The sequence below is a fragment of the Engystomops pustulosus genome, chromosome 6, assembly GCF_040894005.1.
Source record: "Engystomops pustulosus chromosome 6, aEngPut4.maternal, whole genome shotgun sequence".
NCBI lineage: Eukaryota > Metazoa > Chordata > Amphibia > Anura > Leptodactylidae > Engystomops > Engystomops pustulosus.
This window is the reverse complement of record NC_092416.1, coordinates 97,182,509-97,205,346: the sequence shown is the minus strand read 5'-3', so window position 1 is coordinate 97,205,346 and position 22,838 is coordinate 97,182,509. Positions and strand designations below refer to the sequence as shown.

At 45.9% G+C, this 22,838-nt stretch overlaps 1 protein-coding gene across 8 annotated transcripts in view; it reads left to right on the top strand.

Annotated features, from left to right (window-relative positions):
- GRIN2D (glutamate ionotropic receptor NMDA type subunit 2D) overlaps positions 1-22,838 on the top strand; it is a 688,972-nt gene that overhangs the window by 544,262 nt on the left and 121,872 nt on the right. For all 8 annotated transcript variants that reach the window (XM_072110452.1, XM_072110450.1, XM_072110451.1 and 5 more), the window contains one exon: positions 19,355-19,508. In XM_072110452.1, the coding sequence (XP_071966553.1) occupies positions 19,355-19,508 (154 nt within the window). The remainder of the gene's footprint in view (positions 1-19,354; positions 19,509-22,838) is intronic.

Here is a 22,838-nt window from a genome sequence, read left to right as displayed (position 1 = left end):
GTGTCCGACGATGAGGAGACACGGTTGTCAGACAGTGGGAAGTTGTTGTCAGGGCAGGAAGTCCGAGGGGGGAGCAGACTGAGGGATCGGAGGATGATGAGGTGACAGACCCAAGCTGGGTTGAGAGGCCGGGTGAACACAGTGCTTCTGAGACGGAGGAGAGTCCTCGACCAGAACAGGTTGGAAGAGGCAGTGGTGGGGCCAGACGGAGAGGCAGGGCCAGAGCTGGTGCATCAGCGCCAAATGTGTCAACTAGTGAAGCTCCCGTGGCGAGGGCTCCTGCGGCGAGGGCTAGATTTTCAGAAGTCTGGAGGTTCTTTAAGGAAACACTGGATGACCGACGGACTGTGGTGTGCCACATTTGCCAAACCAGGATCAGCAGGGGTTCCACCAGTACTAGCTTAACTACCACCAGTATGCGCAGGCATATGAATGCTAAACACCCCACTCAGTGGCAACAAGCGCGTTCACCTCCGGCCGTGCACACCACTGCTCCTTCCCCTGTGTCAGCTGATAGTCAGCCCCCTGCCCAGGACCCTGCCACAAAAACCCCATCGTCGCCTCCACGATCCTCCACAGCATCCACCAGCGTTCAGCTCTCCATACCCCAGACGCTGGAGCGGAAACGCAAATATAGTACAACCCACCCGCACGCCCAAGCCCTTAATGTGCACATCTCCAGATTGCTAAGCCTGGAGATGCTGCCCTATAGGCTAGTAGAGACCGAGGCCTTTCGCAGCCTCATGGCGGCGGCCGCCCCTCGGTATTCGGTCCCCAGCCGCCACTACTTTTCCCGATGTGCCGTCCCAGCCCTGCACCAGCACGTGTCAGACAACATAATCCGTGCCCTGACCAACGCCGTTTCTGACAAGGTCCACCTGACCACGGACACGTGGACGAGTGATGCCGGGCAGGGCCACTATATATCGCTGACGGCACATTGGGTTAACTTGGTGGAGGCTGGGACCGAGTCTGACCCTGCGGCTGGTCATATACTGCCGACGCCGAGGATTGCGGGGCCTACCTCGGTCCAGGTGTTTCAGGCCTACTATGCCTCCTCCTCCTCCCACCCCTCCTCCACCTCCTCCTCCGAACGACCATCCGTGGGCATGGCGCCATCAGTCGGTAGCTCTAGGCACAGCAGCAGTGCCGTCGCTAAGCGACAGCAGGCGGTGCTCAAACTGCTGAGCCTAGGCGATAAAAGGCACACCGCCCAAGAACTATTACAGGGCATCACGGCGCAGACTGATCTGTGGCTGGCACCGCTGAACCTGAAGCCAGGCATGGTTGTGTGTGACAACGGCCGTGACCTGGTGGCGGCTCTGCAACTCGGCAGACTGACACATGTGCCATGCCTGGCCCATGTGTTAAATCTGATAGTTCAGCGTTTCCTCAAGACATACCCCAATCTGTCTGATTTGCTCACGAAGGTGCGCCGCATCTGTGCGCATTTCAGGAAGTCCAGCACAGATGCTGCCACTCTCAGGGCAGCGCAGCGCCGCCTCCAACTGCCCGCTCACCGACTGTTGTGGGACGTGCCCACGAGGTGGAATTCAACACTGACCATGTTATCCAGAGTTTACCAGCAGCGCAGAGCGATTGTAGACTGCCAGATGTCAACTTCCACCAGAACTGGTAGTCAGGTCAGTCAGCTTCCTCAAGTCTACAATGAGGAGTGGACGTGGATGTCTGATATCTGTCAGGTGCTGAGTAACTTTGAGGAGTCAACACAGATGGTCAGTGGCGATGCCGCCATCATCAGCCTCACCATCCCGCTGCTTGGCCTGTTGAAAAACTCTCTGGTCAGCATGAAGTCAGAAGCTTTGCGCTCGTCACAAGAGATGGGGAAGAAGATTCCCTTGTTGATAGCCAAAGCACCCTCAGGTCTGTTTCTCAGCGCATATCGGAGGAGGTGGAGGAGGATGAGGAGTAAGAGGAGGAGAATGTTGGTGAGACAGAAGAGGGGAGCATTGCTCAGTCCTTCACTGTTCAGCGTGTATGGGCAGAAGAAGAGGAGTTGGAGGAGGAGGAAATGGAGAGTCAGGCCAGTAAGGGGAGTGAATTCTTGCGCGTTGGGACTCTCGCGTTCAAAGAATTTATTCCAGCACCGATTACTGGGTATTCACTCTCCTGGACCCACGGTACAAGCAAAATCTTTCCACTCTCATCCCTGGAGAGGAAAGGAGTGTGAGAATGCATGAATACCAGGAGGTCCTGGTGCACAAGCTCAAACAGTATTTCCCTTCTGACAACGCTAGCGGCAGAGGGCGTACTTCTGCGGGACAAGTAGTGAGGGAGAGTAGGCGAGCAGGCAGCTTGTCCTACACTGGCAGGGGTACGCTTTACAAGGCCTTTGCCAGTTTTATGTCACCCCAGCAAGACACTGTCACCTGTCCCCAGTCTCGGCAGAGTAGGGCTGATCTTTACAGAAAGATGGTGAGGGAGTACGTAGCTGACCATAACTTCGCCCTAAATGATCACACAGCTCCCTACAACTACTGGGTTTCAAAGCTGTACATGTGGCACGAACTGGCGCTGTACGCCTTGGAGGTTCTAGCCTGCCCTGCCACTAGCGTGTTGTCTGAACGTGTTTTCAGTGCAGCTGGTGGCATCATCACCGAAAAGCGTACACACGCCTGTCGACTGACAGCACTGACAGGATTTCCATTCTCCACCAGGTGAAAGAAGCTCAACCTGAATAATGTATGCACTCCTCCTCCTCATTTTCCTCCTTCTCCTCCTCTTTGTACACTAAAGCAGAGGAAACTGGCTATTTTTTGCCAGCGCCGACTGGCTCTAGGTATAGTACTCTATGTATTTAATTTTTCTAGAGGGCCACCTACCTGGTCCTCTGTTTTAAACAATTTTTGGGAGTGCCACATACAGGTACTCTATCTATTTAATTTTTCTGGAGGACCACCTACCTGCTCCTCTGGTTTGAAAACTTTTTTGGACTGCCACATACAGGCACTATCCAAATTTAATTGTCTTCATAGCAGCCTCCACACGTCGTCTTTATAGCTGCCTCCACACATTGTCTCCATTGCTACCTCCACACATCATCTCCATAGCTGCCTCCCATAGTCGTCCATATAGCTGCCTCCATATATTATCCCCTTAGCAAACGAGCTGTGTCAGGCAGAATTTTGGGTTGTGTTCATGGCTTCCACAGCAAACTTGTTAACTTTGTCGCCACCCTGCTGTGTTATCCACAAAATTTTCTTGGCAAACTTTTATCATTTACCGATATTATTTCAGCGCTTCTTACACATCTGTTTACATTCCCCTCACCCGCCATAACCAAAACTTATAAGAACAGTACTACACTTGATCTTATCCAAAAGGTTCTTAGAAGTGCTGTTTGTAGCCCCCGCCTGCTTTGAAAATTATAATTTTTTCAAAGTAAACACTTCTGGCCCCCAGGCCCATTTTGGGTGGGGAGGAGCCGAGAGACAGGGGCTTGGACAGGCGAAAGCTCGCCTGGCAGTGCCCCTGCTGTTTCCTGTCCATATCGCCACCACGATCCTCCACAGCGTCCACCAATGTCTCCATGTGCAACTTTCAACTGTCTATACCCCAGACGCTGGAGCGCGAGAGGATATACAGCACATCATCCCCTTAGCAAATGAGCTGTGTCAGGCAGAATTTTGGGTTGTTTTCATGGCTTCCACATCAAACTTGTTAACACTGTCGCCACCCTGCTGTGGTATCCACAAAATATACCGGCAAACTTTTATAATTTACCAATATTATTTCAGCGCTTCTTGCGCATCTGTTTACATTCCCCGAGCACCCGAGCATTTTAGTGCATTTTAGTGCTCGGTCATCTCTAGTCCCTAAGACTGAGGGGACCTCTACCTCTGATTTGTATTGTGCAGATGATTTATAGTACAAGGAGTTCCTGGTCTTTTAAATATATTTAAAAGATATTGGTATTTAAAATGAGCACATTAAAAATGATATTTAAGAATAGACTTATACTGCTTTTTGCCTTCAAAAATTTATCTGGGATGGCTTTATTAAATATTTCAAGACATTTCTAAATAATATAAAATATTCCTACAGCAGTTTATAAAATGAAAGCTGAGCTCTTTTTTGGTACCATGAGCAACAGTTTTACTCTGACACTTCCTAAAAGTCTCCTAAGTAAAGACAAAATCCTTTGTTGTTTTGTAGGAAGTAGAGGATAGATAACCCAGGTTTTTTGACTATGGTTTTACTAGATGACCCAGATTTATGGTAATGTATCATGCAAGTTTTGTTTCTTTTGCTCCATAGTTGATTTCAGTATAATACAATAGCTTAAAGCTCATAATGCAAAAGTGGACTACCATACATTCTGAATGATGCAAGTTTAACTTTTCCATATCTGGATGCAAATCACTTATCACTCATGTCATTCCTCTTACATATGCATTAAGATAGATAGACAATAGGTTAAACCATAAGGTTGCTAATAATTATTACACAATTTCAGCAGCAATTTGAGGCTCTTGAGCACTAAAACAACTTAGTTTATAGCAATGTTAGCTGTGGACCTGTGTATGGTCCAGAGACTGTGTGAATGCATCTACTACTGTACCTGCTCCCTTGTAGCATTTCACCTGGCGGTTCCTCATGCTGTTATTAAAAAACTACTTTTTTAGAATTCTATACTTCTAACGATCAAAGACTGTTTTCGTTTTCCTTGTAAATGTTTGTTCATCTGTCATTTGTATATACATGAATATATTCTATTGTGTATTGTGCTTATTTTTAGATAAGCTTTCAAATAAGGCTGTAGTCAAAGTCTTATTTGCGTTGATCATGTCAAATATGACAACACAATCTCTCTGAAGGTCTGTACTAGAGATGAGCGAGCACTAAAATGCTCGGGTACTCGTTATTCGAGACGAACTTTTCCCGATGCTCGAGTGCTCGTTTCGAGTAACGAGCCCCATTGAAGTCAATGGGAGACTCGAGCATTTTTCAAGGGGACCAAGGCTCTGCACAGGGAAGCTTGGCCAAACACCTGGGAACCTCAGAAAAGGATGGAAACACCACGGAAATGGACAGGAAACAGCAGGGGCAGCATGCATGGATGCCTCTGAGGCTGCTTAATCGCACCACTATGCCAAAATTATGGGCAACAGCATGGCCATGACAGAGTGACCGAATGAGGCTAGATAGCATCTAAAACATCCAATAATTGACCCTGACACTATAGGGGACGGCAAGCAGAGGCAGCGGCAGCAGCGGCAGGCTAGAGAGTGGCATGGCAACATACCCTAAATGGACTCAGGCTTCAAACCAATGGGTGGCAGAGAGGAACCAAAGGAGGTGAGCAAGAAGCGCTCAAATAATATCGGTACATGATAAAAGTTTGCCAGTATATTTTGTGGATTACACAGCAGGGTGGCGACAAAGTTAACATGGAAGCCATGAAAACAATCCAAAATTCTGCCTGACACAGCTCGTTTGATAAGGGGACCATGTATGGAGGCAGTGAACTAGTAGTAGATTAAAGGTGCTGCAGTTAAAACTATGTTAGTTGGATCTTGGCATGGAGCTGGCGCTCCGCTGCCAGGCGAGCTTTTGCCAATCCAAGCCCCTGTCTCTAGGCTACTCCCCAAACAGCACTTCTAAGAACCTTTTGTATAAGATCAAGTGTAGTAGCGTTCTTATAAGTTTAGGATATGGCGGCTGAGGGGAATGTAAACAGATGCGCAAGAAGCGCTGAAATAATATCCGTAAATGGTAAAAGTTTGCCAGTGTATTTTGTGGATAACACAGCAGGGTGGCGACAAAGTTAATAACTTTGATGTGGAATCCATGAAAACAACCCAAATTTCGGCCTGACACACCTCGTTTGATAAAGGGACGATGTATGGAGGCAGCTATATGGACGACTTTTGGAGGTAGCAATGGAGACAACGTGTGGAGGTTGCTATGGAGACAATTCAATTTGGATAGTGCCTGTATGTGGCAGTCCAAAAAAGTTTTCAAACCAGAGGAGCAGGTAGGTGGCCCTCCAGAAAAATGGAATAGATTGAGTGCCTGTATGTGGCAGTCCAAAAAAGTTTTCAAACCAGAGGAGCAGGTAGGTGGCCCTCCAGAAAAATGGAATAGATTGAGTGCCTGTATGTGGCAGTCCAAAAAAGTTTTCAAACCAGAGGAGCAGGTAGGTGGCCCTCCATAAAAATGGAATAGATTGAGTGCCTGTATGTGGCAGTCCAAAAAAGTTTTCAAACCAGAGGAGCAGGTAGGTGGCCCTCCAGAAAAATGGAATAGATTGAGTGCCTGTATGTGGCAGTCCAAAAAAGTTTTCAAACCAGAGGAGCAGGTAGGTGGCCCTCCAGAAAAATTGAATAGATTGAGTGCCTGTATGTGGCACTCCCAAAAATTGTTTAAAACAGAGGACCGGGTCGGTGGCCCTCCATAAAAATTAAATGCATAAAGTACTATAGCTAGAGCCAGTGGGCCCTGTAAAAAAATAGCCAGTTTCCTCTGCTTTACTGTACAAAGAGGAGGAGAAGGAGGAAAATGAGGAGGAGGAGGAGTGGATAAATTATTCAGGTTGAGCTTCTTTCACCTGGTGGAGATTGGAAATTAGGAGAAATCCAGGCTTTATTCATCTTGATAAGCGTCAGCCTGTCAGCGCTGTCAGTCGACAGGCGTGTACGCTTATCGGTGATGATGCCACTAGCTGCACTGAAAACCCGCTCGGACAAGACGCTAGCGGCAGGGCAGGCAAGAACCTCCAAGGCGTACAGCGCCAGTTCGTGCCACATGTCCAGCTTTGAAACCCAGTAGTTGTAGGGAGCTGTGTGATCATTTAGGACGATGGTATGGTCAGCTACGTACTCCCTCACCATCTTTCTGTAAAGATCAGCCCTACTCTGCCGAGACTGGGGACAGGTGACAGTGTCTTGCTGGGGTGACATGAAGCTGGCAAAAGCCTTGTAAAGCGTACCCTTGCCAGTGCTGGACAAGCTGCCTGCTCGCCTACTCTCCCTCGCTACTTGTCCCGCAGAACTACGCACTCTGCCGCTAGCGCTGTCAGAAGGGAAATACTGTTTCAGCTTGTGCACCAGGGCCTGCTTGTATTCATGCATTCTCACACTCCTTTCCTCTCCAGGGATGAGAGTGGAAAGATTTTGCTTGTACCGTGGGTCCAGGAGAGTGAACACCCAGTAATTGGTGCTGGAATAAATTCTTTGAACGCGAGGGTCACGGGATAGGCAGCCTAGCATGAAATCTGCCATATGCGCCAGAGTACCAACGCGTAAGAATTCACTCCCCTCACTGGCCTGACTGTCCATTTCCTCCTCCTCCAACTCCTCCAACTCCTCTTCTTCTGCCCATACACGCTCAACAGTGAAGGACTCAACAATGGTCCCCTCTTGTGTCTCGCCAACATTCTCCTCCTCTTCCTCCTCATCCTCCTCCACCTCCTCCGATATGCGCTGAGAAACAGACCTAAGGGTGCTTTGGCTATCAACAAGGGAATCTTCTTCCCCCCGTCTCTTGTGAGGAGCGCAAAGCTTCCGACTTCATGCTGACCAGAGAGTTTTTCAACAGGCCAAGCAGCGGGATGGTGAGGCTGATGATGGCGGCATCGCCACTGACCATCTGTGTTGACTCCTCAAAGTTACTCAGCACCTGACAGATATCAGACATCCACGTCCACTCCTCATTGTAGACTTGAGGAAGCTGACTGACCTGACTACCAGTTCTGGTGGAAGTTGACATCTGGCAGTCTACAATCGCTCGGCGCTGCTGGTAAACTCTGGATAACATGGTCAGTGTTGAATTCCACCTCGTGGGCACGTCGCACAACAGTCGGTGAGCGGGCAGTTGGAGGCGGCGCTGCGCTGCCCTGAGAGTGGCAGCATCTGTGCTGGACTTCCTGAAATGCGCACAGATGCGGCGCACCTTCGTGAGCAAATCAGACAGATTGGGGTATGTCTTGAGGAAACGCTGAACTATCAGATTTAACACATGGGCCAGGCATGGCACATGTGTCAGTCTGCCGAGTTGCAGAGCCGCCACCAGGTCACGGCCGTTGTCACACACAACCATGCCTGGCTTCAGGTTCAGCGGTGCCAGCCACAGATCAGTCTGCGCCGTGATGCCCTGTAATAGTTCTTGGGCGGTGTGCCTTTTATCGCCTAGGCTCAGCAGTTTGAGCACCGCCTGCTGTCGCTTAGCGACGGCACTGCTGCTGTGCCTAGAGCTACCGACTGATGGCGCCATGCCCACGGATGGTCGTTCGGAGGAGGAGGTGGAGGAGGGGTGGGAGGAGGAGGCATAGTAGGCCTGAAACACCTGGACCGAGGTAGGCCCCGCAATCCTCGGCGTCGGCAGTATATGACCAGCCGCAGGGTCAGACTCGGTCCCAGCCTCCACCAAGTTAACCCAATGTGCCGTCAGCGATATATAGTGGCCCTGCCCGGCAGCACTCGTCCACGTGTCCGTGGTCAGGTGGACCTTGTCAGAAACGGCGTTGGTCAGGGCACGGATTATGTTGTCTGACACGTGCTGGTGCAGGGCTGGGACGGCACATCGGGAAAAGTAGTGGCGGCTGGGGACCGAATACCGAGGGGCGGCCGCCGCCATGAGGCTGCGAAAGGCCTCGGTCTCTACTAGCCTATAGGGCAGCATCTCCAGGCTTAGCAATCTGGAGATGTGCACATTAAGGGCTTGGGCGTGCGGGTGGGTTGTACTATATTTGCGTTTCCGCTCCAGCATCTGGGGTATGGAGAGCTGAACGCTGGTGGATGCTGTGGAGGATCGTGGAGGCGACGATGGGGTTTTTGTGGCAGGGTCCTGGGCAGGGGGCTGACTATCAGCTGACACAGGGGAAGGAGCAGTGGTGTGCACGGCCGGAGGTGAACGCGCTTGTTGCCACTGAGTGGGGTGTTTAGCATTCATATGCCTGCGCATACTGGTGGTAGTTAAGCTAGTACTGGTGGAACCCCTGCTGATCCTGGTTTGGCAAATGTGGCACACCACAGTCCGTCGGTCATCCGGTGTTTCCTTAAAGAACCTCCAGACTTCTGAAAATCTAGCCCTCGCCGCAGGAGCCCTCGCCACGGGAGCTTCACTAGTTGACACATTTGGCGCTGATGCACCAGCTCTGGCCCTGCCTCTCCGTCTGGCCCCACCACTGCCTCTTCCAACCTGTTCTGGTCGAGGACTCTCCTCCGTCTCAGAAGCACTGTGTTCACCCGGCCTCTCAACCCAGCTTGGGTCTGTCACCTCATCATCCTCCGATCCCTCAGTCTGCTCCCCCCTCGGACTTCCTGCCCTGACAACAACTTCCCACTGTCTGACAACCGTGTCTCCTCATCGTCGGACACCTCTTTACACACTTCTTCCACTACGTCAACAAGGTCATCATCACCCACAGACTGCGACTGGTGGAAAACCTGGGCATCGGAAAATTGCTCATCAGCAACCGGACAAGTGGTTTGTGACTGTGGGAAGGGTCCAGAAAACAGTTCCTCAGAGTATGCCGGTTCAAATGGCAAATTTTGCTGGAGGGGGCAGACTGGGGGGGAGGAGGCTGAGGTGCAGGAGCTGGAGGAGTGCCGATTACGGTGACATGGGTGGACTGCGTGGAAGACTGACTGGTGGACAAATTGCTCGAAGCATTGTCGGCAATCCACGACATCACCTGTTCGCACTGTTCTGGCCTCAACAGTGCTCTACCACGAGTCCCAGTAACTTCAGACATGAACCTAGGGAGTGTAGCTCTGCGGCGTTCCCCTGCTCCCTCATCAGCAGGTGGTGTCTCACCCCGCCCAGGACCACGGCCTCTGACCCCTGCAGTAGTTGGACGCCCACGTCCCCGCCCTCGTCCTCTACCCCTAGCCCTCGGGTTAAACATTTTGAAAATGAGAGTTATAACTTTAATTTTTTTTTTACCTTTTTTTTGTGTTTTTTTTTTTTTTGTGTGTTTTTTAGTTTTTAAAACCAAACGATGCTATCCTATTGCTATGGCTATTTTCTAGCCAAGTATGAAAGCACACTGCTATGCCAGATGAGATGACGCTGAGTTATGAAAAAAATAAACGTAAAATAAAAAAGGAAATGGCAGACTGTGCCTAATTGAAATCCAACCCCGGGCCCTAATAAATTTTCCCACTTCGGTCTTTGCGATGGATATGTGCGTCACTAAGCGCAAAACACAGTGGTCACAAGTCTCACTCCAAATTGCTCACAATTTGCTAGTAGATGCACTGTAACAACTACAGCCACCAGCAGATCAACCAGAAATCAAATATATATAACGCTACTGTAGGCGTAAGTAAGCCGTTTGGATTCTCCTATGGCTATTTTCTAGCCAAGTATTAAAGCACACTACTATGCCAGATGAGATGACGCTGAGTTATGAAAAAAATAAACGTAAAATAAAAAAGGAAATGGCAGACTGTGCCTAATTGAAATCCAACCCCGGGCCCTAATAAATTTTCCCACTTCGGTCTTTGCGATGGATATGTGCGTCACTAAGCGCAAAACACAGTGGTCGCAAGTCTCACTCCAAATTGCTCACAATTTGCTAGTAGATGCACTGCAACAACTACAGCCACCAGCAGATCAACCAGAAATCAAATATATATAACGCTACTGTAGGCGTAAGTAAGCCGTTTGGATTCTCCTATGGCTATTTTCTAGCCAAGTATTAAAGCACACTACTATGCAAGATGAGATGACGCTGAGTTATGAAAAAAATAAACGTAAAATAAAAAGAAACTGGCAGACTGTGCCTAATTGAAATCAAACCCCTAATAAATTTTCCCACTTTGGTGTTTGAGGTGGATATGTGTGTCACTAAGAGCTAAACACAACGGTAGCAAGTCCCCCTGCTAATTCCTCACTATATGGTACTAGCTGCACTACTAGTGCCAGCAAGCCCAGCCACAAGCAAATAAAAAAAAAAGGATAACGTTATTGTAGCCCTAAGAAGGGCTGTTGTAGAATCACTCCTGCCTAACAGTAAGCTAATAGAACACCCTAACGCTTTCCCTGACCAGCAGCAGCTCTCTCCCTAGCGGCATCCAGACAGAGAATGATCCGAGCAGCGCGGGCAGCGGCTAGTCTATCCCAGGGTCACCTGATCTGGCCAGCCAACCACTGCTATCGACGTGTAAGGGTACCACGTCATGCTGGGTGGAGTGCAGAGTCTCCTGGCTTGTGATTGGCTCTGTTTCTGGCCGCCAAAAAGCAAAACGGCGGGAGCTGCCATTTTCTCGAGCGGGCGAAATACTCGTCCGAGCAACGAGCAGTTACGAGTACGCTAATGCTCGATCGAGCATCAAGCTCGGACGAGTATGTTCGCTCATCTCTAGTCTGTACACATAATATAGCGTGGTACCTTTGAGCCTACATAAACCATATCATTAGATAACCTCTGTGGTACGAATATTGCTCTTCTGTAATTAGTTTTGGTCTGACATTATTTAATTAGCTTGCAAATCTAATGGTTCATTTACCTGCTGAAAATAGATGCATGAATTTGAGGCTTATAAATCTCAACTTGCTACACCTCTGGATGAAAATTTTTGGCTGCACATTTACATTTGAGTTGTGATTGGGATATCTGGTTTTAATAAGCCTTTTCATATTTGTATGCCTAGAAAAGGAAGTGATATATCAAAGATCCTTGTCAATCAAGGCTGTCCATCACAAGGTTTGGCAGATACTCAGAAATACTTTATTACTGGTTTAGGTTGTGTTGTCTGCTCATTGGTAACGTAAAGGCATTTGGTGCATCTTTAATACACAACATGCAACACAATTCTGTCAAGTCGCTTAAAAAAATGTGTTGTAATTTGCACTAGTAAGCCCCTTTAGGTGCACATTTTTCTAAAGTGTAAGACACACTTTATACTTTGTATTTAACTCTTACGGTCAGATCATTCCTAGCATATACTGCAATGCTACACTATTGCAGTATATGGAGAATTTGCTAGGGATCTATAGCACTGTGCCACTGCACAGTGTTATAGTTCCTGCCCAACGACAGGTCCTGGAGACTCAAACAGATTACAGGCTGCAAGCAGAATATTTAGTCACTCCCCAATAATGCCACAGGGGGAGATGATCCAAACAAAGATGGTGGCGTGCACACCCCCCCAGAAGGTCAATGGTTAACACCCGTGTTTGGTGTCAGCACCAATTGCAGGTGTCAACAGTGTTGTCTGCATAATGAAGCAAACACCCACCATGTGTGAAGAGGGCTCAGGCCATGAGCCATCTTCATACATTCTTAACGTACTACAGCATACAGGTACATATATAATGCTTTAAGGGCTTGATATATATGGGCCAATCTCCATTCCTCATAGGAAATGTTGCTTCACTCCATTACCATTTGCTTTTCTTACAACCTCTCTGCCAAAATAGCAATTTCATCACTGAAAGGGGTGTTACGATGCACGATCAGGTAAACAGATTTATTGTGCAAAGTCCAACAGAAATTTGTTATACACCTTATGTTACCAACAACTGCCTATTTTGCAGTAGCACAGGCAGAGCCAGGTTCATAGGAAGAACCAGTGAGCTGGGGCTATCTATATATTGGGGAGCAGTGTGTTGGCTACCTATATACTGGGGGGGCAGTGTGCATACAGAGCTGCATACAGAGCTGCACTACAATCAAGAGTGGGAAGAGTGAGAGAGAAAGAGAGAAAGGATAGGAGGCAGATTAAAATGTAACTTTTACTAGTATTATTATATATTATATTGTCACGGTCGGTGGTAGTGGACCCACTGAACCACCACAAGCGATGACGTAAGCCCACCGCAAAGCGCATTGGATACCACCAGTTTGCTCCACAGGCGAAACTTTGCTCGCGGTGGTGGCCAAGGTGAGGTACAGAATTGGGTAACAGAGTCGGAGTCATGTTCAGGCAGAAGATCAGGACAGGCAGCACAGTATCCGAATCAGGGACGTAGCACAAGGTCAAGGCAGGAAGCAGAGAATCGAGGTCAGGAACATAACAGAAGGTCACAATGGATAATACACAGGAATTGCAATAGGAAGCTTTCTCTAAGGCTATGAGGCACAAACATCCAGCAGGGATCACAGGAAGAGGCTGGCTATTTAACAGGTCAGCGGCCGGCCAGCGGGACATAGCGTCACGCTGACCTTTTAAATTTTACAGAGCCAGCGCACACGCACCCTAGGAGGTGAAGACACATGCACCGGAGGACAGGAGCGCAGTTCATGGGGTGCTGCTATATTGGGCATACAGGTGCACCTGCAAGACGTGGGTCACAGGGGCACCCGTGACAATAGCCCAACCTTCTGCCTCCCCTCTTCTTGGCCTGAAGGAACCTTTGAAGAACACCTTGGTGCAGAATGGCCCAGAATGTTTTCTTCAGGCTCCCAAGATATCTGGCCTGTATCCCCTCCAGTCGATAAGAAAAAAACATCTCCCTATCACCGTCTTCATGTCCAGGATCTCATTTACCTCAAAAACATTGATGGAATCAGCCTCAGAATAATAAGGAGCTCCTTGACGGGAGAAGCGATTCAAGATGACAGGCTTAAGAAGGGAGACGTGGAAGGAGTTCAGGATGTGCATGGAGGGAGAAAAGCAAAGCTTGTAAGCCACGGGGTTAATGCGCTTAAGCACCTCGTATGGACCAAGGAAAGAAGGACCGAGTTTGTAGCTGGGAATCTTCAGCTGGACATATCTTGAGGACAGCCACACTTTATAACCCGGGGAGAAGAATGAAGGAGGCCAGCATTTCTTGTCAGCCTGTATTTTGGTGCAGGCGGTCACCCGAAGTAGAGACTGCCGAGCTACCTCCCAGATGGACTTGAGTTCTTGTACCAAGTCTTCCACTGTAGGAACATCAGAAGACACGGTAAAAGGAAGAGGTGGAAGTTGTCCACAGACAATAAAGAAGGGAGTGGCACTGGCAGATTCAGGGTCTAGGGAATTATAGGAGAATTCTGTCCAAGGTAACAGGGTGGACCAGTCATCCTGTCTGAAACAAAGTGCCATAGATAACAGCCATGAGTCTGTTTGACTCTCTCCACTTGCCCGCTTGACTGCGGATGAGGCAGAGGAGAAGTCCAGCTTTACTTGAAGTTGGTTACACAAGGAACGGCAGAACCTGTAAACAAACTGGACCCCTTAGTCCAAGACAATGTACTGAGGAAGTCCAAGAGGCCACAAGATGTAAGAAAAGAACAAGCTGGCAAGACGAGGAGCTGACAGCGGACCAGGCAGAGGAAAAAGTGGGACTTTTCAAAGAAACGGTCTGTGACTACCCTGATGAAGATGGTGGAAGAGCCGTAACAAATTCCACGGCTATATGAGTCCACATGTAGCTTGGTATTGGTAGGAAGTGCAGGAAGTCTCGTACATCCTTGACCAGACATGGCTACCAGTAGAAACGAAAGATGAAAGTGACACCCCAGGGTGACACCCCTGGGTGCCCAGCCACACAAGAGCAATGTCCTCAAGATGGTATCCTCTTTCAGAGAACTGGTCGGACATAGGTCTTGCTAGGAGGTATTTGCCAAAGATCCACTGGAAGTTAAAGCGAGAGTAGAAGAGGGACCAACGAGACTGTCGTGGTTTGAGACGCTGAGCAGTCTGGAGCTCCTTCCAGAAGATAATGCCATTTATTCAAAGCAAGCTTTATGGCCAGACACTCCAGTGAAGATTTTCAAGTAGAAGCCGCAAGTGAGAGTTCGGCCTTTGGGCCCTTTCTGGGTGAGAACTGCAGGAATGGTTTCTCCATATCAGGCCGAGTGAGCAGAGGAGGAGAGGCAAAGCCAGACTTCAGCTTGGATAAAGCTTCTTCAGCCTCTAGAGGTCAGAGCTTAGGACTGACATTTTTTTGGTTGGTGCCACAATGGAAGACACGAGGGAGGAAAAATGTGGTATGAACTGCTGGTAAAAATTAACAAAGCCCAGGAATCTCTGGATGGCCCAAAGTTCCACTGAGCAAGACCACTGAAGGACATTAGACAATTTCATGGGATCCATCTGTAATCCCTTGTCAGAGATAATATAGCCGAGGAAAGGAAGACTTTTTTGACGGAGTAGGCACTTCTCGAGCTTGGCATATAGGCGATGAGCCCTTAGATGAAGGAGTACTAGACATACTTGAACCTGATGGGACTCACGGTCAACAGAGAACAACAGGATATCATACACGTAGACCAAGACAAAAGTATTTAACAAGTCTCTGAAAACATTGTTGACAAACTCCTGGAATATGGCTGGTGCATCGCATCCAAATGGCATGATGAAATAATCGAAGTGTCCATCATGAGTATTGAAAGTAGTCTTCCATTCATCGCATTCATGAATGCAGAGGAGATTATACGCTCCATTTAGGTCTAATTTGGTGAAGACCTTAGCTCCACGTAAGTGGTCATAGAGTTTTGTGATCACAGGTAGTGGGTAGCGGTTCTTTACGTAATTTTGTTAAGACCACGATAGTCTATGCATGGATGGTGTGAGACATCCTTCTTGGCTACGAAAAAAAACAGCACCTGCAGGGGTAGAGGAAGAAGAGAAACCCCATTTGTAGATTCTCCTTTACATAGGCTGACAAAGCTGCGGTCTCAGGGACAGAAGTGGGTACACCTGACCCTGTGAAGGAGATGTACCCGGCAACATATAGGGCAGTCATAGGGACAGTGCGGGGGTTTCTTTTCCAAGAAGACATTGGCAAAGTTCATATATGAAGTGGGGAGACCCACCAGAGGCTTGGAGGACACCAGAGAAGACATGGTGGACACAGGATGAAGTGCCACTAGACTGCGTGGCTGGAATTCCAGTCCCCAATGAAGAACTTCCCCAGTCTGCCAGTTGAGCAAAGGTGCGTGGTGCTGCAACCACAGAAGACCTAGAAGAACAGAAGATGTAGACCAGGGTAGCACATAAAACGACAGTCTTTCTTTGTGCAATGCCTCAACTTGCAGACATATGGAGACATTTACTTACAGGGTCACTGGAGTTTGTGGCTATTCACTAAGATTGTGCACCTGAAATTATGAATGTGTCACTTTCCTGCTCATGTCTGACAGAGTTCACCATTTTTTTGTGGTGCATTTTAAACATAGGGCTTGCAACACAATTTAAAAGTTAAATACTGCTGACTCAATCGGACCGTCTGACAGCAAGCCCCTTAATTTGTGTCGCATAGAAGCCAGCGCAGATACACCACAGAAAAGGTTGTGTGTGCCCCAATCCAAGTGCACACACTTATTAAATACCTGTGCAAAAAAGTGAACAGTCTGACAAAAGTGTGCAGCGCAACCCTTAGTAAGTGAGCCCCATAGAGGCTTGTTGTGATAACAGACCAGATCGCAGAGAATCTGCCCACTGACATGGTGGTGGCCAAGGTGAGGTACAGAATCAGTAAGCAGAATCAGAGTAGTGGTCAAGCATAAGGTCAGGAAAGGCGTCATAGGATTGCAGTTTGGGGGCCTAGCACAAAGTCAAGGTTGGCATCAGAAAACCTAGGAGGGGGGGCGCCAGGGCACAAAAGATTTCAGCTGGTGCACGGAGAGGTAAGGCTCGTGGGGTGCTGCAACACAGGGGCACACAGATGTGCCTGCTACCCAAGACGTGGGTCGCAGGAGCACCTGTGATATAAATTTATGCTGGTATTTATTAGAGAGGCATAGTATATAACTAAAACAAGGAGCACAGTATAAACCTAAATTTATTACAGGGGAGCACAGCATGAATTAAAAGAGAGGACTGTATGACTGCACTTATTTAAAATCATTTGGGATACTGTATATATGTAGATAGGGACTGGGATTTGGTCCTTGTGCTACAAAACTCGGTTCTATTACTGTACTAAATTGTATTGAACTGCATTGAACTCCATACTGGTTCTGTATTTATGTACTAAGCTTTTTTCTGGTAAGAAATGTATGTAAATTGCTATTACAATATTGTGCCTGTCATGAATTATTATAATTTGAAAGACTTTATACATTTTAATTAAAGGGGAACACTGTATATGTTAGCTGAACCCCCCTTTCTCCCGAATTAATTGTAATTTAGTAGAATAATGCTGTATAGATTATAATCCATACATAAATGCATGTGTCTAATATTTTTTTATCTAGTGGTGGTCTGTTTATGCTAAAACGGGGGTGCACTGTGAATATTTTAATGACCCTGGGGCGGGGGGTTGAGATTTGCTTAAAATTGCCCTGGATACAGACGAATTAGTCTTAAAACAGCAGTGATCTAAGTACATCTAATAATTCTTTTCCCACATAACTATTAATTATTCCGCTTATACCTCCCAACTGTGAGGTATAATTAAACTATATCTGCATCCTTCAGGAACAATGTGCTGATTTCATTACTCCATTCTGCTTCATAGCTACACTCAGTAGTTGTAGAGAAGGAATTAACCAGGAACTAGAAAAGGGTTAATGGGGGCCCTAGTGGGAGAGGACTGTTATAAATGGTGAGGCCATATTATGAGGAACTTTATAAAAGGAGGTGTACAGCAAAGAATAATAATTAGTAGGGGCAAAACAAAAGAAGGTAATTATTTGTAGAGGCTCCACTTTATGAGGTCATTACATATAGGGTGGCCATAATAGTGGAGCATTAGACTGTTGAGGCCACAGAAAAGTGGGCATTATACAGTTTTGGGACCATTAAACGTATTGTTCTTTAGAGAAAATCCAAAATCAAGCATGATAAACCAGGGATACTTACTCATAGATCCATGCACCTTCAATAATCACCTTTTAAAATTATGCTAATGAACCAGAAAGGCTATGTGCATGTTATCAGAGTCCCTCTGTTCTTTAGTGTCAGGGCTGTAACACACTAAAGGAGCAATCCCCCTCCCACTGTGTGTTCACTGCTCACTGATGCCAGGAAGTGCAAGGGGAGGAAAAGAAGTACTGCTGTACAGTGTAACAACAACTTTTGTTGCCAAAGCACAGATGGATTCTGTAACAAACCTGTAGCCTTCTATGTCCATTAGCATAATTGTGAAAGTTGATTTTAGAAGCAAAGAGGCCATGGATAATAAATTTAAGAAGATCACCACAGTCATGTGCCTGGATCTATGAGTAAGGTCCCCTGATTCATCCATGCTTGACTGGAAGATTTCTTGGATCCGATAGATGCCTCATTATTTATCTAATATCACAAAAGTATTTAGTATTATATGGGGGTATTTTCAGTGCATGCATAAAAGATTCCAGGTATACAAGCCCTGAAATAATTGCAATTCAAGAAATTGCAATTATTTCCTCCATTCTGCCGTGTTGAAGAAGGGTGGCTCGTCCAGCTGGTTACCACAAAGCATTCGAGAGTTGAACAGTGTGCAGCTCTGTACAAGTGCAGGCTAAAGCGCACTTCTATAAGCCTTCGACCCCCAGACGAAGGCTAGCGCCGAAACGCGTGTCGGGGCATTTTGTTTCAGATGGCAGGTGAACTACTGATAATGGGTATGTGCAATATGTTCTCTTTCACCCTATTGCGGTAGGCTTCATCAAAACTATGTCTTTTAGCAGTAAGGTATGCCCATTTTGGGAAGTATAATATGTGAACTAATTCAATGTTGCTTTTGGGAATTATAGGTACAATGCACTTTAAATATTGGATATCTGTCCCATGCTACCATAGAGACATTTTTCTCTTGAACTAATAAGATATCTTTCTCTGCACATCTCTCTTAGTAGAGCAGTACCTACCCCTATATATTATCCTGTATCATTTGTCTGATTTTGTGTAGTGTCCTTGTTTTCCTTTTATGTGGCCAGCTTGTTACTTGTTTTTAATTGTGTATCATTGGTTAGTTAATAAAGATATATTTCTTCCATACTCTTTGGTTAAAATGGCTTTTTTCTCGAGATAGGTGTCGTATTTGTATAAGCCAACCACATTGTAAGTTCAGGAGCTAACAATTGAGGCGGAGCAAGATAAGGAGACCCCATTGGGGATATACATACTACTTGAATTACTTTACATTTCTTTGTTCTCCACCATATGTGTGTAGCTATACTATCAGTGTTAAGGCAAGACCTGGTGTAGAATTGTACGACCGACATGCCTGCCATAATATATGAGGCCTCCTGATATATCTGGCGTGCCAGGGGGTAGGGAGAACAGCATAAGCTTACACACCATGCACCAACATATGATAATTAAGCCCCTATGTGTCTATTGTTGAGCCCATATGTGTTTGTGTTGTAAATTGAAGTCTTTTAATGGCTTTCTAGCACATTTTTTTCTGTAATAGCCATCACTGAACAATAAATACCATACTATACTGTAAACAGACATATTGTTATTGAACAGTTCTCTCCAGCCTCTGTTTTCATCATGTGTATTCTGCTCTTTTATTCTGACAGGTGTTTTACCAACGTGCCGATATGGCCATCGGCTCCCTCACTATAAACGAGGAGCGATCTGAAATTATTGACTTCTCAGTTCCCTTTGTGGAAACAGGAATCAGTGTGATGGTATCCAGAAGCAATGGTACAGTCTCCCCTTCAGCATTCTTAGGTAATAACAATATATATCATTTTTCTTATCCCAGTGAGACAATTGCTGGTTTTCAAACATGATAAACTACATTTAAATGTACAACGCTTTTTTCTGCCTCAGTTCTTGAATAACACTGGTCAGGAATAGTAATGTACGTGACAGAAACTCAGTCTCATTAAGACATTTATGTTTTTTTGCTCTCTTATTAGCTGACACTGAAATTCTAACTTGGAGTGAGTCTAAAAGATCTTCTTCCACAGATTGAGTCATGTGAATGCATGGGCTTATGTCTTAAATTGCAGCTCATTCCCTTTAAGTAATTTTAAGCAAACAGGTTGAAGATGCAATATCTATCTGTGGACAAGGGTTGTCTTGTATCTGTAATTTTTTTTTAAATGAACCCTTTAAATGGTTATGTATGAGAGAATGAAAGTATCAGCATTTCCACAATATCATGATATTGAAATCTTTTTATGTATAAGTGGCACTCAACCAGTTATAAATCATAAATATGTTGTAAATCCAAGCTGTTGTTTTACAGCATATTTTTTACAGCAGACAGTATTTTGTAGATATGCAGCCAATAATACATTACAATGTCAGGTGTGGATTAGGGGCACCATAGGACCCAAACTGAATGATGATATTGGTACCAATCTTACTACAAACCTGTAGTATTAAAAAGAGACTTACTTCTAGATGCATTACAAAAACCAGGCTTACTACATATATACTGTACCTGAAACAACCCTACTAGATTCAGCTCCAGAACTAAGATTGCTTCACACAGATACTGCACCAGATCCAGATGCCACCATGATCTCACAATTCTTCCATCTTAAGTATTTGAGAAGGTATCAAATTCACGGGGACAGAATTACCATATATACTTGAGTATAAGCCGAGTTTTTCAGCACAATTTTTGTGCTGAAAATGCCCCACTCGGCTTATACTCAGGTATATAAAAAAAAAAATAAACTCAATGCTCACCATTCCGATGGCCCGGGCAGCTCCGCTTCCATCTTCATGTTCGCGGCGGGTCCGCGGCAGCTCCGTCTGGCACTAGGACCACAACATCTCCATGCGCACGGCCCGGGCAACACACAACTGTGACATCACAGTTGCTGATGTCACAGTTGTGTGCCGGCTGGGCCGTCTGCACGGAGATGTTGCGGTCCTAGCGCCGGCCTGAAGAAGAAAAGGTGCTGCAGACGGAGCTGCTGCGGACCCGTCGCTGACATGAAGATGGAAGTGGAGCTTCCCGGGCCGTCGGAATGGTGAGTACTGAGTTTATTCTTTTTAGGGGCCGGCAGGCTGTATACAACAGGGGGCTGGCTGGCTGTATACAGCAGGGGGCTGGCTGGCGGTATACTACAGGGGGCTGGCTGGCTATATACTGGGGAGGCTGTGACCAATGCATTTCCCAGCCTTGGCTTATACTCGAGTCAATAGGTTTTTCCAGTTTTTTGTGTTAAAATTAGGGGTCTCGGCTTATACTCGGGTCGGCTTATACTCGAGTATATAAGGTATCTGGTTTTAGGGCTGTTAGGGTTGTGAGCAAGATGGAGAGAATATAAAGGTGACAGTTGGAGGTATCTACTATTCACTTATAAAGGCTTTTTTTAAAGGTGAACTTCAGATTCATGCTCCTACTGAAACTCTTCAAATACTTTTCACATTTTCATATAATTGTCCTATTCATGCATGATGTTTAACCCTTTCCTTACCTTATCTTACCTTTTTTCTTAGTGAGTGTCAGAAGTATAAGGTAACACCACCTTTCTACTTACATTGTACACTGCAATACAAGTGTATTGCAGTGTAAGAGCTTGAACAAGTGACCGGATGAACGCTTGTTCAAGCCCCAGAGTGGAAAAGTTAAAAAATGTAAGGAAAAACATTAAAAAATTTTTATAATAATTAAATAAATAAAAGTTCCATTGATCCTTAGTTACAAAAAAATGCAAATAAATGTATAGAAAACACAAAAACTCACATATTTGGTATCACTGTGTACATATTAATCTGTACAATAAATCTAAATCAATACTGTGAACGACGTAAAGAAAAAACACGAAAAACTTCCCGTAATATACAAATCAAATACCGTCACAAAAGATGTTCTAAAAAGTGATCAAAAAAATGTATGTACTTAAATATGATACAACTCAAGAGAACAACTCTTTTAAAAAAAAAATAAGCCCTCAACCAGATTTGTCAACAGAAAAATACAGAAGTTATGCCCCTGAAAAGTTGTTGATAGTAAAAATAATGCGATTTTCGATCATGTAATCAAAGTGAACTAGAGATTAAAGATAAAATATTGCCTTTACAGTACGGTGAGCGGGGGTAAAAAGTGCTAAAAATCTAAAATAAAAATTGATGATTTTGTTTGTGTCCCCCTTTAAATAGTTGATAAAATCTCATGAATAAGCTATAGACACCCAAAATGAATTATCTATACATTGGGGCAGATTTATTTACCCGGTCCTGTCGCGATCCCACGGTGCGTTGTCCGACGAGGATTCGGGTCTGCCGCGATTCACTAAGCTGGTGTGCCCGAGTTCCTGCATCCGTCGCTTCTGCTCCGAGGTCCGCCGGATTTCACCTGCTGCATCCCGGTGCTTGTAAGTGCATGTGTGTGTGCGACACAATTCTAAATGTTAAATCCGGCACGTTGTCCAAATCCGTCGGGTTGTCCGACGGCCGCCCCAATTTTTGTTGCATGCAAGCCAGCGCAGATGCGCCAAAATCTGGTAGTGTGCGCCAAAATCCTAGGGCAATTCGTTTCAAAATGGAAAACGCCAGGAAACCCAACGAAAATGTGTCCGACGGACCCTTAGTAAATGAGCCCCTTTGTATCTTACTCCTCAAATAATAAGCCCTCATATGTTCACATTACCAAAAAATTTTTAATTTTATAGCCTGTACAATGAGGCAATACAAATCTGGCACCACTTTCATTCTATACCCAGCGGTGCTCCCATACAGCAGTTACCACCACATATTGGGTATCGCTACACTCAGGAGAAATTGGGCATCAAACTTTGCAGAGTTCATCATTTTATCCATTATGAAACTGTAAGTTTTGGCCTAAATGAATGTTTTTTACAGAAAAATTCTAAAATTTTTACCCATGTGAAACACTTAAAAGGTTAATAGACTACCGGTAAGTTATTTTACATACGTTGAGAGGTTTAGTTTCTATAGTAGGGTAATTTATGTGGTTTTACTATTATTTAGGCTTTTCAAAGTCCCTTGAAAGCTGAGTTGTCCCTCAAAATGTGAGTTTTGGCAGATTTTCATGAAAATAAAAAAAATCCTATAAGCCTCATAACATCCTAGAAA